The 15,350-nt window shown below is 35.0% G+C and overlaps 1 protein-coding gene across 1 annotated transcript in view; it reads right to left on the bottom strand.

Moving 5' to 3' along the window:
- The window catches only part of LOC104910212 (gamma-aminobutyric acid type B receptor subunit 2-like), a 53,588-nt gene that overhangs the window by 4,669 nt on the left and 33,569 nt on the right, over positions 1-15,350 (bottom strand). The window contains exons 2-3 of the mRNA XM_031552766.1: positions 12,121-12,222; positions 5,717-5,782 (exon numbers count right to left, since the gene is read on the bottom strand). Coding sequence (XP_031408626.1) covers positions 5,717-5,782; positions 12,121-12,222 — 168 coding nt within the window. The remainder of the gene's footprint in view (positions 1-5,716; positions 5,783-12,120; positions 12,223-15,350) is intronic.

The following is a 15,350-nucleotide window of genomic DNA, read 5'->3' as shown; positions in this document are numbered from 1 at the left end:
AAAATAGATATTCTATTGTGAACAGTGTACTAGGATGAAGTCAGAAAATTTTATCTCAGATGTTTTTCTTTTGACATTTCAGCCAGACTCAGTTTCAAAACAGCAGTTTTTGTGCTTCTTTGTTTCTTAGCATAAGCACTGTTGGAGATACAAAATATACTTAGGAAATAAAAAAATCCGGTTTTTCAAAATACATGGTGTAACATTAAAACTCATAACTGGAAGATCTCTAACTTCTTACACAATCTTTACAGCAGGACAAAACAATGAGACTAAAACGAGGAAATATTAGCTATTCTGAACATAATTGTTTTAAAAAGATCATTCCAAGAGTCTATCAGATATATATATATGAATAGCAAAAATTACAACATGGGAGATCCTCCTAAATATATTAATACCCAAATTAAAATTGGGCTTTAAATCTGTGGAAACTATTGTATTTCTGACAAGTCAGTTTAGAAATCTATTGTGCACAAAGCAGTTCTCTTTGGCCCTTGGTCACAGGACCTTCTGTTCAGCCAAAATCAAATTTCATGCATTTGTACACAGTGCTGCTCAAAAGAGCTCCAGCCTGAAACCCACTGTCTGCCATCTCGTATCATACTTATTCCATAATTCACATAAATTGCTTGTCTTTCTCATTAATTTCATCCTTCCAGAAATATATTTGTTTTTGTCCTCCTGTGATACCTTCTAAAGAGGTCCAAAAGAGTTTCCATTTCAGTACTAGATGATTCAAAGTCTTTCAGTGATACAGTTTCTTTTACTTACCCGTTTTCAAATCACAAAGGACACAAAGTAACACAGAGTGGCACTGTTTGAGAAGTGCAGTCTTCCACAGTTTCCTCTGCTCTACACAGATGAAGGTATCAAGCCAAATATTGCTGTAAAATATTGGCTCTGAACTATACTGAAATCAGATCTGTTGGAGTTATTCTGTTTGCAGGAGCACTTGAGCCTTTTTTCTTTATAATCTGTCTTGGGATGATGACTGAAAACTAAAAGTTTCCAAACGGCCAAAAATTCCATCCTGGAAACATGGAATCATTCCCAACAAGGCTGCCGTGAAACTTTCACATGCCTGCAAGAATTTGATTAGATATCTAGATAGTGGTAAAGAAGAAAGAGCTGGAAACTCTTCCTTTGAGGTCTGATGGATTAGTAGGGTCAGAAGGGTGTGATGGTCTTAGGAAGCCAAACAGAGTAGGAAGAAAATAAGCTACTCCCGAAGTTGAGCACCATGACCATGCAGTCACTTTGTCAGGGACAGCAAAGTTAGTGTTCAGGCATTTCCGTATGTTGTTCCAGAACATTTTCTGTTTATTTCAAAATATCTATATGTACATATATTGCCACCATTTCCTCCCTACTGATTCTGCTGCATGGAGATGATTTTGATGCTTAAAAGATGTGTCTCCTTGACTCAAAATACATGGATCTTTCTTGAGTTATTTGCATGTACAGCAATTAACTCTCACAGGTTTTAGCTTCTAAGAGGAAGATTTCTGTGCAAGAACAGGGCAAAGAACATGCATGTTATGCCATCAGAATAAAAAGTAGTTATGGTGTCTTCCCCAAACTCTCCTGCATGTGCTAGGCAGGCAGTCCTGGACATATATTTTTTTTCTCATTGTGAGAATGATTTTGGTATTTTTAGAAAACTTTTCATTCTTGTTTGAATCTATTAAGAGATGCTTACTTAGGACAAAAATTATCCTGTAAATGCAAAGTGAGGTGGAAGCTCTAGCTCAGCACTTTGAACACATACTTTGTCACTGTCAAAAGCTCGCAATAATAAACAGATCTACTGTCCAGAAAGTAGCCAAAGACAAGGTGGGATGAACAATGAAACATTTCTGCACTTACAGTGGGCTTACTTATAGATTAGTTGATTACTGAACCAAGTTTTAAAATTCATGTTTTAACTGAGCCTTATAGCAATTTGATAAAGCAGCTTTTAATAATTTGACAAACGAAAATCTAATTTCTAAAAAGGGTATTACACTTAAGATTTGACAAGTTATTAATATACAGTAAGTTTAAATAAATTCTTTTATTCTATTTAGGACATAAGGAAATCAAGTCAGAAGACAAATAGGCACCATACACTTCTTAAAGAGACCATCGTTATTAGTCGGTTTTAGCATAAACCAATTATTACTATTATCAATAACTGTGAAGTGGTTTTCCGCGTGTCTGCAGTGATGCGGATTCATCTCTTTGGTTGCTGCATACTACAGGCTGACATTACTCAAAACAGGATGAACATACTCGTAAAAAGCTAAAGGTTATCACTGCTGGTGCTGATTGTGCATTCATATGCAAATGAAAATCTGCTTCAGTTACTTAAAAGAAAACAGAAGCAACAACAAAACACACTTCAATCTGTAAGGAACCATTTTTACACACTTCAGAATATGACTGCTCTTACTCAAGCTTTAGCATTTGCTTAAAGGAACAATTACATTGAATGTTATTAGAAATTTATTGATGAGCTAATTTTTGGCTACTGCCTTATTTCAAATTTCCTGATATCTAAAACAGAGCACTGCATATTCAGTGATCATTTAAAATGCTCTTTTTCAACAAGTGAACAGAATGCTATTAGAGATGGACTGGAAGGAAATGTGTACTAAGCAAGCCAAAAAAATTGTGAGAAATAACAATGCCTCTAATTAGACAGAGAGAGGCAATGTTCCTTTCAACATAGCAGATCTGAGATCTGGAATCAAGTGGAAATCAAAGAGATGAATTACCTCAGTCTCTGTAAGAAATCTTTCTGTGTGTAGCCAATGAATTCTGGCATTCTGTGCAAAACTGGCTGCAAAACCTCACTCTTGTTGTCTTTCCACTGTGCTTCTGTCACGTTCTACATCCCACCTCTACAAGAATGGCTATAAACTTCTGAACTGCAATGAACCTCCATCTGTTTCTCATTAGAAATCAGTGGTGCCTTTAGTTCCAAAACAGAGACTCGGCAGTAATACTCTATCAGCTCAAGGAGACTGGAGTCCAGTTCTTCTGTATCACAAACGCTGATTAAACTTTGCCTACGTTATTATTGTTTACTGGTCAAGTCACCTAAATCTCAGTCAGTGACCTATACATAATATTAATTTTTTAAATTGTCTTCAGACAGATAATTATAACAGCTAGACATTAGTCTAGTTTGATTATTGCTTAAAGGTGATGTCTTCGAAAAATTCCCTTCAGCAATTTTTTTTTTAACTTTTTTTTAATGCAGAATTTGAAGTTTTCATTGGGTAAGTAGTGAAGTTATATTTCAATCCAAATTCAAATGATAATCAGATGACATCTGTCCAACACAGCTGAACATTTGGTTTTTGAATTGTTCAGTTCTGAGCAAAATTCCCTAATTTTTATTCCACAAAAAATATCACATTCAATCCACTGAGGTGAAAACAACATTAGAAAGCTAAGATTTCCCATAGATTTTAAATTGCTAACTGCTTTTGATGCTAGTGTTAAACGAATTGCTCTGCTTATTTAAAACATCATAGGAAACACCTGCTAACATTCACTTAGGCTTGAATTAGTGCTGTCATGTTTTTAAAGTTCCCCTCTGAATTAGACTGTCTTTTAGTCCATTTATCTTTGAGTTACGTGCTATGCATCTTCTGTGTGTGTACACCTGTGTGTGCAGGGAATAACCAGGTAAAATGAAAATGAGCATATAGAGGTCCTGAGGAAATTTCACAGCATATAATTTTAGGATACAGCCAGAAAAACAATATAGACATTAAAGACTTTCCAATCTACAGAAATCATTCTATTCTACAAATAGTATTCATGTCATAAGCACAATCAGAAATGAATATACGTCTTTTTCCTCTGATACAATAGAGGCTTTCTTTAACAAACCTAAAGCGTTGCTCTGACTGACGTAAACTACCTTGCAAAATATAAAAGAGAATCACAAACCTGTCCGAAGTTACACGTGGGGGAGGGGGTCAAAAAACTTGACATATCTAAGTTATTGTGCTCTTAGACACACAGCTGTAGAAGTGCATGAGTCAACGATATATTTCATGACTAGTAGCAAGCTTACTGACATATTGTAGTGCACTAGTATATAAATGACCTACTTTGAACTGTCCTCTCCTGCTGGAACTCTCATATTAATACATTTATACAACCATAAATACATAATCTCTTGGATTTTTCCAAGCTACAGAAAAATCCACCTTATTATTTCTGACATTAATGTACTTTAGAAGAAGCCTTCACTCCTGGAACTTGAATTACACAGGCTTCTCCAGTTAGTATCTAACAGCTGCTGTGGCAAGCTGCAGCAGGCTCTTGTGTGCAAGATAGATCTACCATAAATCCTTCAAACTAGAACAGTAAGGACAAGAGGACACCCTACCCAGAGAGGTTTCTAGGATTTCTTTAGCATCCTTTTAGGTACACAAACATGCCACAAAACCATAGAGGAAGGCAACAGCAGACTAACTGCAGGAGCCTTAGTGAGGTCAGTATCTTGTCTAGTACTGGGTTGGCAGACAGTTGTGACCAGAATACCTCAGATGGGCAAACGAAGCCCAGCTATCAAAGATCTGTGGAGGATACAAGCCACACAAGGAGTTGTCTTTATTGCAGGAATGGAAAAATAGGAGATTATCTTTGTCAGTCTATTTAAATGCTGGAACAAAAAGATCTATATACCAAGACTGATCAGAGATGAGAAAAATGAGAAAGAAATAATGTTTTCCATTTCCTTTTGGATGCACAGATTCATAGATATTGCTCCTTCCAAATATACTCTGCAATATCTCCTTTCCAAATTTTGCCAGCAACTATAACTGCTGAATAACAGCCAACAGGCGAGGCACATAAAGAACCCAGATTTTGAATGTTTGCCTTTCTTTCCTTTGCTAGGATAGGTAACTTTGTCCAAGTGAATATCAAAATACCAAAACTAAAGTCACAAAAAATCTGCCTGCTTGTGATTCATTGTGATTTATTTATTTACTAAGCAGATACAAAAAAGATCCACGTTTCACTCCTGCTTGTGCATGTTTGCAGTACGTTCAAATACACACAAATAGATTGTGAAGATATATATGATATATATGGTGAAATTACACATACTGGTCTTACTACAGTTCTTTTACTTCACAATCTTTTTTTTTTTTTTACAAAATAGTATCTTCTGTCAGTAAGAGTATATCAAATGTACAGTAGTAAGAAAGTAAATGATGATTGTACAATTAACAATACTTTGGGTAGCAGAAATTTTAGAATTGTTTTGTTAGCCCACATAGGAACTGCTTAAATTTTTAATTCAAAGCAAAATATGCAAAAATACATACATACATACGTACACACACACAGAGACACCAGAACACAACTACTGGACATAATGCAAAACTGGAAGTTCTCTGCATCTGTTGCTACATACGTATAAGTGTTTCTCAGGACCTGATATGAAAAGAACTGCTAAAGTTCAATACAGTATTTAATTCCATTAGAGGAAAGCAATAATGAGAAGCTAACCACGAAGGCTAAATTCCTCGGAAGTCAAGTGCAAAGTATTTTATTGAAACAGAAATGAAGCTAAGCATATGTAACCTCCCTTGAAGCTAAAAGTCTTTGCAAAGCTGAACCACATGAAGACATGCTTATACTCATATATTTTTATATAAATGTACTATATTTTTATTCTGATATGAAATTAAACATATTTACTTACACAGCAGAAAACTTTCACAGCCATTTCCTCATCAAACTGGCCAAGGATGATCCGAACGTCATTACCCTGTAGATTAAATAAGATGCAGGGAAGTTAAATACTGATGCAGCCTTTCCAGAAACAACTTCAGCTGGCCATTGAAATCATATACAGAGTTGGAACAGATCACAGCTGCAGACAGCAAAGTTCATTCAGAATTATTGCATTTTCTGCAAGTTCAAGATCTTGAAACTCTGCAAGAGGGCAGCTGAGGTGTCTGAAGAAAATTATTAAGCAATAGAGCCAATGAGAAAAATAAATGTAATGTTTATCTTGTCAAATATTACTATTCAAAACCACTGCATTAGCAAATATTCTTTTGATGTCTTGCAACATTTCTTCTTTTATTATTACTATTAAAAACAGTTGAAACTACATACTTTTTACTGTTTATACAAATTAATAATGTGAAGAAAAGAGAACTGGGATTCATAAGTGAGATAAAATGTGTTCATATTATATCATCTTCAGAAATTTTTAAAGGTTTTATTCATTCAACATTTCCTCTACACTCACTGTAACACATTGTCAATCCCCCTTTTCCCAAGTCCCTCCACCTCCACACATTAAAAAAAAAAATATATATAATCACACCTTGTGAATCTATGACTAAAGTCAAAAGACATTATTTTACTTTCATACTTCGCAATACATTAACATAATATTACTAAATTCAGGAGCATATGCAGCAAAATATTCCTTCAGGAATTAGGTTGCTATTCTTTCACATGTGAAAAATTAAGGGTAACTTCTATAAAACAGAAAACAAAAAAATTACCTGGGTTCTCAGTAATAGGTTGAGCAAATGTGATCTGTCATTTATTTTATAAAATACTTTATTACAATTACTAAGAGCTCTTTCCCTCTCTAAGGAACAAATGAAACAGATGATTCACTGTGTCTTTCAGTGGTGAAAACAATTCAGCTTTAATTAAATCAGTTTATCAAAGATTTTCAATTTAGGTAATTTGTATGTTTATTTTCTGGTCAGCATGAAATATTATGATGAACAATGCAGAAAAAATACTCTAATGCTTCTGCAATTCAGTGCATGAAATCTATGTAGGTTGTTCCAAAAGTAATGTCTCCTGTTTATTTCCATGGAAATGACAAGAGACACAAAAAGCACAAAACACTTTCTGAGAGAGCAAATGTTTAGCTACAAAACACTGTTTTTCAACACAGTCATCACCATTAGCTAGGAATTTTCACCAGTGATGAGTAAGAGCCTGCCATTTCTTTCTGCATGAAGGAATTCAATGACACACCTTTGCTTCAGTGACGCTTCCACGTCAGATGTCATTCTGTCAGACTGTCCCTCTGCTGCCATCTGTCTCATGGTAACAACATATAACAGGATACTGGTGGGAAGGTTCAACCTCTACTGATATACCAACAACATCTTCCACTGATGTTGTGGGACAATACAATAATATAGGAGGCATTAGTTTTGGAGCACCCCTTGCATATTAGTCTTAGCATGGTCATAAAATAATAAAATACACAACATGCTTTGTTCGTTCTGAACCTATGCATTTTAAATAAGTATACTTTAGTTTTAAAGCCAGCCACAGATTGATAAAGCAATATAAATCTTATTGAAATAGATTAGATTCTTTTAATACAAATCTAGTGAGGTCATGTGAAACTAAGCAAGCAAATCACACGAATTATGCTCATTGACAACAAGAGTATTACAGTTTTTCTGTAAGAACAAATAATAGATTTAGGACTTATGTGGAAAAAAGGCATGCATCCACATTTTCTAATATTCAAATTGTAGCAATCATTTTGGTCACTTTTGGAACTCTGTCTTCAAATTGCTTGACCTCCTTGAACATAAAACTACATATTTAATATGAGTAGGAAAAGTTGGCTGAAAAAAACAAGTGACACAGCAATGAATTATTAAAATTGAATAAATTACTTGCCATTTTTTTATTAACACGATGAGAATTAATTTTAAGAAAACATTATATGCACTGCCTCATATTTTATGAACACCAGAGAGAGTAGGCAGGGTGTAGAGGAGTGAATGCATATCACTACTGCTCACTGGCTGTACAACACTGCACAGCCTTTTCCTAATCCTCAACCTGATGCTCCCCTGGTATGGCTCCATGATGTTCCCTCAGGTCTTGTCACTGTCACCAGAGAGCAAAGCTCAGCTCTGCCCCTCCGCATGCCCATGAGGAGCTGTAGGCCACCATAAGGTCTCCCCTCACTCATCTTAACCTTATAAGGAATAACCATTTAGAGCATTGGAAGGAACTGAGAACCCACACATGTTCAGTACTGGCCAAAAATGGATCCAGAAATGTAAAGCTGACATTCAACTAAAAAAATGGCTGGAGTAGGATCCAGTAAGAAAAAAAAAAAAAAAAAAGGCGTAGGGAAAGAAGAGACATCAAATAAGGAATCTGGGCAATGAGTACATACATGGATTAGATGAAGGGGGAGCAAAAAGCTGGGGAGGTAACAGCAATTAGGATTTTCAACACTACAGCAAATTGTAAGCTTGATAGTTACTAGAACAATTAGGAAAATTGCAGTCTCAGAAAGCAAGCTTTTCTCAGGAGAAAATGGAAGAAGAGTACAGACGAAGGCGCCTAGAGTGAGATAAGAAATCAAGGAAGCATAATGTAGCACAAGGTAAGCAAGAAATTTTGAGTTGGACTTTCAGTATAACTCAGGGATACTGCTGTGTTAAATGGAGAGTATGAGACCGTGGAGTCAAGCTGCCTGGGAGTATCTGGCATAATATCTTTATTTTTTTTTCCTACAGATTTATAATCTATAATTTTAGTTGGTTAGTCAAGTAAGGGAAACGATAAGAGATTCCCATTCTTTACAAACCATGCAGATATCAATACAATGATATATATGTAAAAGGAAATCATTTAGGAAAGTCTGCACAATAGCTCTTCATCTTCTATACCTAACATTTTTCCTCCGTGCGTGGAAGATGAAGAACATTCAGTACGATAAATAAGTTCAGATCCATTTGAAGCAAGGATTGGGTCTGGTCTGCTGACTCTGATCTGTGGAGATCCTGAAGCTTCAAATTCTTGTGGCTGCACATAACTCCTCAATAAATCAGGTAGATTTTTTATTTTTATTTTTTTTTTCCATATGGTGAAGGAAGGCTGCAAAGCAGTTTATCAGAAGTAGGTTTTATTTCAGTGGTCATGGCTCTGAACATATGTCCGTATTATAATCTTATGTAAAGATAAACATCAGACACTGGGACATAATTTTTTCCTTCCCTTAGTCATATTGTTAAATCAACTATTATTATTTCCTCGCATATTTGCACTATTTCTTTACATCAATCCCTTGAGAACTGATGTAAGTTAATGCAGCACAACTCTCATGTAGGGTTCAAAGGGATCACCCAGTGGAGCACAGCAAGTGCCAAGTATTCTTCTCAAAGAGTTCTACATTGATTGTATAGAACTAATGCATACCTGACAGAATGTTTTAAGTCATGGAACAGGGCAGGTGATCAATTAGATGATTCAAAACATCATGGAAGGAAGGCAACTCAAAAAACTGTGCTTACTTCAGAAGACAAGAGTTTAGACCATTTGCCCTATAGTGAGCTGTCATAGTTATTCTTCCTAGAATAGAACAGCTGCAACATCAGCATTTAAGCTTTGCCCCTCAGTAAGCAATACATATGTTTCCACACTTTGAACTGAAGTTCAAAAAAAAAAAAAGAAGAACAATAAGATTGCATTTAACCATAGCTGTAGAGGACTCACCATAAAAACATATTTTATAAAGACAGTCCTAAAAGGAAATCCCTCTCCTGTTTCCTTCTTCCTTACAGGTGAGGATATTATTCATCCACTAAATATGAAGTGTTTTTGATACTACTGGCAGCTGGCACAGTGAACCCTGAAGAGAGTGCGAGTCAAGATATCTAAGATGATCTATTGAGAGATGAAGAAAACATTGCCTACTCCACTGCAATTTTTAATACTCCAGATATGAGGCACTCTTTAACCTCTTCAGCTTTTGAGTTCCGCACATTATGCTGGAATAGGCTATTTTCTTTTTCTTTTTCAGCCTGCAGAGCTTTCCTCCTGCAATCACATTTTAATCTGTCTCATTTCTAATGAATAAAACCACATTGTTGTATTATACAGCTTTCCAGAGAAGGATTGCTACAATATCTCATCTGTCAGGAAGAGTCAACGCTTTGGCAGGCTCTTTAAGAAATATCTAAATTGCACTGCTCAGATACTCTGTCATATTCTCTACCATATATCTAACAGTCAAGATGTTATCAATAAATTTACTCTTAGCTGGGTAACTTTACCTATACAGGTATCCATATGTTCTGCCTTCTAAAGGCTTGGATGTCCATTTGCATAACTACAGGTGAGTCTCTAACTTAAGCTATGGAATTACTGATAGAGAGGGTGAACTAGGGGATTTCAGCTCCCACCAACACAACACTCTGACAAATCTTGATATCTATGTAAGCGCATGCATGTCACTCAGTTAGACTGAGGCTGCATCCAAATCTATCCTTGGCCTAAATTTTAAAAATTTAATTAACTTTATTGTTAAATGGAGATCATGTTTGATCAGCATTCAAAAAAACCTACTGTATTTGGGAAACTAGAAGCAAATTATTCCATTGAACTTGAATTCATATACTGCAATTTTTTTTTTGTCTGGAAGCAGAAGTGTTGATCATTCAAGAAGATGATGCATGCTTAGAACCTCACAGCATATTTAAGGTGACGTACAAATGCATATCCTTCAACATCCCCTTCTCTGAGCTACAAAAAATGAGTTTTAACAATATCCTTAAGTGTAAATTTACTTTCTAACTGTGATTTAAAGAAATTGGAGTCAATATGTAGTAAAACTTAAGGTGTTACTGTGGAAAATATAAAAGATATCATAGTAGATATTTCTATTTTGTATTGCACAAACATTCATTTCATTAATTTAAATGTACTTACAGAAAGAAAAAGTATTTCATGTTTGTTTTTCATCACAATAACAGTAAGCAGCCACCAGTTTACTTACAGTAAATTTATATTTCCTTAAAGGAAAGAATGAACATTTTCAGAATTGGACAGGTAAATTGTGCCTGACATGTATACCTAAGGACAAATGACCATATAAAGAATAAGTGACTGTATATATATATGGTTATTAATTTTTGTAATTAATGATTTTTAAGAGGAAACCAAGGGATAACTTTAATATAGTTTGATAGATTAATCTGATCTTTCCTATAGATTAAGATTAAGATTTAGATAGCTGTCTTTGAATTTCTTAGCTTTCTGATACCAGGAGTTAAATACCTGGCCAAAAATGTTGACTTTGCTGATAACACATACTGGAGTCTTTTCAACAAGAGATAAGAAATACAAACTTAGACCAGACAGCCGTGAATATATAAACATGATGTTTATCTAGTTATACTTTAAGCATTCGAGCTTGCATCTCTATTATGCAAAAATAATAATGAAGCCTTAGTTTACCATGCTTCTGACCTTTTCCAGTTAATCTCAGTAGTGGCCTAAAACTATATAAGCTGATATCTTTGTTTAGATTTTAGTATTTAAATAGTGTTCCATTTATTAGGTTTTTTTTTTCTGCCTTTCTACACATATTTAAATATCTGCAGGGTTGAGGCTTTAATTCTGTACTTTATATACCAGATGCAAGATAAGATTTGATTTTCACTATTTAAAAATGCTTTCTCTTGCAGCTTGAATATTTTTTTATGCTCACATGCAGTGTAAGATTCATATCTCCAAAGTCTAATTCATGATTGGTTGCACTTCATAATATTGCTAAAATATCGTTTTAATTTGAGCAGATGCCAAGAACCTAAAAAATTATTACAATAAGAAAAAGATGTTAAGATGTTATATATATATATATTCTGCTACCAAATTTAACTTTCATTTCTTTCCTACAATTCATATGCAATAATGCAAATGATTATAAGCAAATAATTCAATCTAGAATGCAATGAAGTTGATGCAAAGATACTCAATGCTTTCTCTACATATAATTCAGCTTAAAAAGGCTCTGAGTCTAAAACTTAAGAACTTTCTCACATATATGACTAAGACTGATGCTTTAGGTACAAATAGTAAGCCAGCAAAAACTTGTTTTACTTTCTGTCCTATCTGGAACTATAAAAACCTTTATTACATGAACATTTATTGAATTAAGCAGAAGTAGGCCCTCAAAATGCCATTTGTTAACCTTATTAACTACATGCTACAGTATTCTTATGCAAATTTTCATTTATTATTCCTCTTCAGAGGAAAAAAAAGTCAAATGTCACAACATAATCAGTACTTTATTTCTCAAGCAGCAGCACATACCTTAAGCTTCTTTACACTTGTGCAAGGGTCATTGGAGAAACTCTCAGTATCTGAAATTTCAATATCTTCACCATACAGGACACCAGTCAGATCATTCCTCACCTGTCAGAAGTCGAGAAAAAGGCAAACTAGTAAACCGAAACTCAGTGAGAAGGAAGCAGATGGACTATATTCATTAAGCAATGGTTTAAACGATGATATACTTGTTCCAATTCTTTTCAATTTCATTTGAAAACTGATCAAGCCCCTTATTCTTTTACCATTATAATCTATCAATCAGTCTACTGGATCAAAAGCTTTTATTACGTATGATGAAAAATGCATAGTGGGTTTCTGCTTTGCAACGTGGGGGAGGACAATGCTTGTGAATTTCCAGTGGTTCTAACACCAGAAGTTTTCATGCAGCCAAAGCAATTACTGAGACCGTATAAAGTGGAAAGACTCATCAAGAAAACTCTTACATATTGTTGATTCTGTGGATTGACTTGAAAATCTTTGCAGTTGGCCCTAGAGGGCCAATCTAGTGCATCTTGCTTAGAGGTTTATAAAGCCTAATGAATTCCTCTGAGTCCTCTTTCTTTCTTACAACATGCATGTTTCCATGGAACAGCATGTTTTGCTTAAAGGTGACATAAGCAATCGTTATAAACAGATTTTCTCATCTATTTTATAGTGGCAAGTCTTTGTCCTCTTTGAGCTGCCTAAGAGCACAAAGAAGCCAGAAAACACAAAACAATATGGTTACAGATTTAGGGTGTTTTTCTTATTTTCTTCTCCTTTTTTTTTATTTAACTACTTCAAAGTTTTCTATCTTAATCACTGATGATTTTCCTCCAGCCACACGACTCCAAAAACAGAGCTTCACATTACTATTCCTAATACATGAGCAAAATAATTTTAGCTGGAGATAATATGGTTACAGACTGAAGTGAAGAAAGAGGCACTCTGATATTGGTTTAATAAAATTATCACCACATCACCACATTTATTTCATTGATCGTCTTTTTTGTTGTAATAATATCAGAAACAAGAGAAGCAAATCACAGTGTAAGAGAAATAAAGAACAAGCATCATATAAAAACACAGGAAATACAATGCTTGGAAAAGAAATATATGTGACACTGTATAGGAAAACGTAGGACTCTATAAATTGTTTGCTGATACTTTCCAATAACCCCCTGTATAGAGCTGTAGAATTATATCTTTTAAATCTCTCTCCTAACAATCCATTTCCTTAACCTCCTTTGAAAGATAAACATGCACACTGAACAATCAGAAAACATATGGTATCTATTTTCGTGGACAAGAAAAAAAATGGAAATGGTATATACATTATACAATAGAATATGTAGAATGCAATAGAATCTGTAGAATACACAATAGAAACTTCTCCATTAGAATTTAGATAAATGTAAAATTTATATTGTGAGAAAACATTCTGGTCATTTGAAAACAAGACCCAAGATTTGCTGCATTTCCCCTGCAGAAAGCCTATCAAACTCAGGATATGCAGTAAAATTTAGAGGGTGCAATGGAACATGATTTTTGACAGGTGAGACGTCTCAGTTCAACTGGAAGCTTTACAAACTCATCTCTTGATTATCCTTCTGCTTTTCTTTGACGATTGTAACTGTCTCACAGATCTATGCATGTTAGTGATTCTGTTGGGCGTATTTTATATTTGTATACTACTGAGAAAGAACAATGTAACTACTTTTGGTGCTTTACTATTAGATTTTAGCACAGTTCTTTGTTAAAAGGAGGACATTTTGTACTTTCTGAAAATTTTCCTTTAAGATGCTCGTGTCAAGTTTCTTGGTTGACTGATGAAGTACATCCTAAATAACATTACTAGAATTACTATTTATTGTCTTTACGGTTTTGAACTAAAAGAGGGGAGATTTAGACTGGATATACGGAAAAAGTATTTTTACAATTAGGGTGGTGAAGAACAGGTTGCCCAAAATGGTGGTGGAAGCCTCATCCTTGAAGACAGTCAAGATCAGTCTGCTCTGAGCAGCCTGATCTAAGTGTAGATGTCCCTGTTCATTGCAGGAGAGTTGGATGAGATGACCTGTGAGGGCTCCTTCCAACTGAAATAGTTGCATGATCGATTCTATTATTTCTTTCCCAGCCACAGTTTCATCATAACACTTTTAGCCATGTTTCCAAATTATATTTTGTTATATTATTGTCAGTTTTTTTTACAAGGACTAGGAAAAGTGGACAGATAGACAATTACTTTATTAACAGCTAATCAGCATTACAGAAGTAACAGTCAGAATGTGTACGCCAAGATTGGAACTATATCCTTCATCCTATTGTGATGTTACAGTTAGCTTTTAAGCACAGTCTGTGAAAGAGTACTCACTGACCAAAACAAACGAACGAACAAACAAACAAATAAATAAATAGTTATTCTCATAGTATACTGGTAAAATGAGTGATGTTTTCGTTTCGTAATCCCATTAGCTGCTCCTTATCACTAAATCACAGAATGGCTTGGGTTGTCCTTGTGAGGGACTTTAAAGTTCACCAGTCCCAGTCCTCTGCCAAGGGGCAGGGCTGCCCCCCTACCAGCTCTGCTGCCCAGGGCCCCATCCAACCTGGCCTTGAGTGCCTCCAGGGATGGGGCACCACAGCTTCTCTGGGCAGCTGTGCCAGCACCTCACCATCCTCTGAGTAAAGATTTTTTTCCCAACTTCTAACCTATTTTTTTTTTTTAACTGTTTCAGTTTAAAGCCATTCCCCCTTATCCTATCACTACCAGACTGTGTAAAATGTCCCCTCCTGCTTATAAGTTCCCCTCAAGTACTGGAAGGTCACAATGAGGTCTCCCTGAAACCTCCAAGATAAAGAAGCCCAATTCCCTCAACCTTTCATTATAGGAGAAAAGTATTACCATACACTTCATTCTTGATACAAAGTAAAACTGTGTTTCTGAAACAGATCAATAACAATTGTAATACCAAATGAAAATAGACTTCTGTTGATCACAGTTTAGCTAATATTCAAAAACTTCCTACTTATCATGAAAGTTCACTACAACTATCACATGCTGCTTAGAAGAAGTAGATTCTTCCTTTGTACTTTCCAAAGGTATAGGCATACAGCTTGTTATTTCTAACCCATAGTGTTTAACCTTCTGTTATAATCAGAGAGGTGGTTTTTTTGGTTGAAGGCTTACTTTTCTAATATTTTCTCAAGGTGGTTTTTTTGTTTGTTTGTTT

This window comes from Meleagris gallopavo, chromosome 3, assembly GCF_000146605.3.
Source record: "Meleagris gallopavo isolate NT-WF06-2002-E0010 breed Aviagen turkey brand Nicholas breeding stock chromosome 3, Turkey_5.1, whole genome shotgun sequence".
In the NCBI taxonomy this organism is placed as follows: domain Eukaryota; kingdom Metazoa; phylum Chordata; class Aves; order Galliformes; family Phasianidae; genus Meleagris; species Meleagris gallopavo.
Note: the sequence above shows the minus strand (reverse complement) of the source record. Positions and strands in the feature narration are given on the sequence as shown.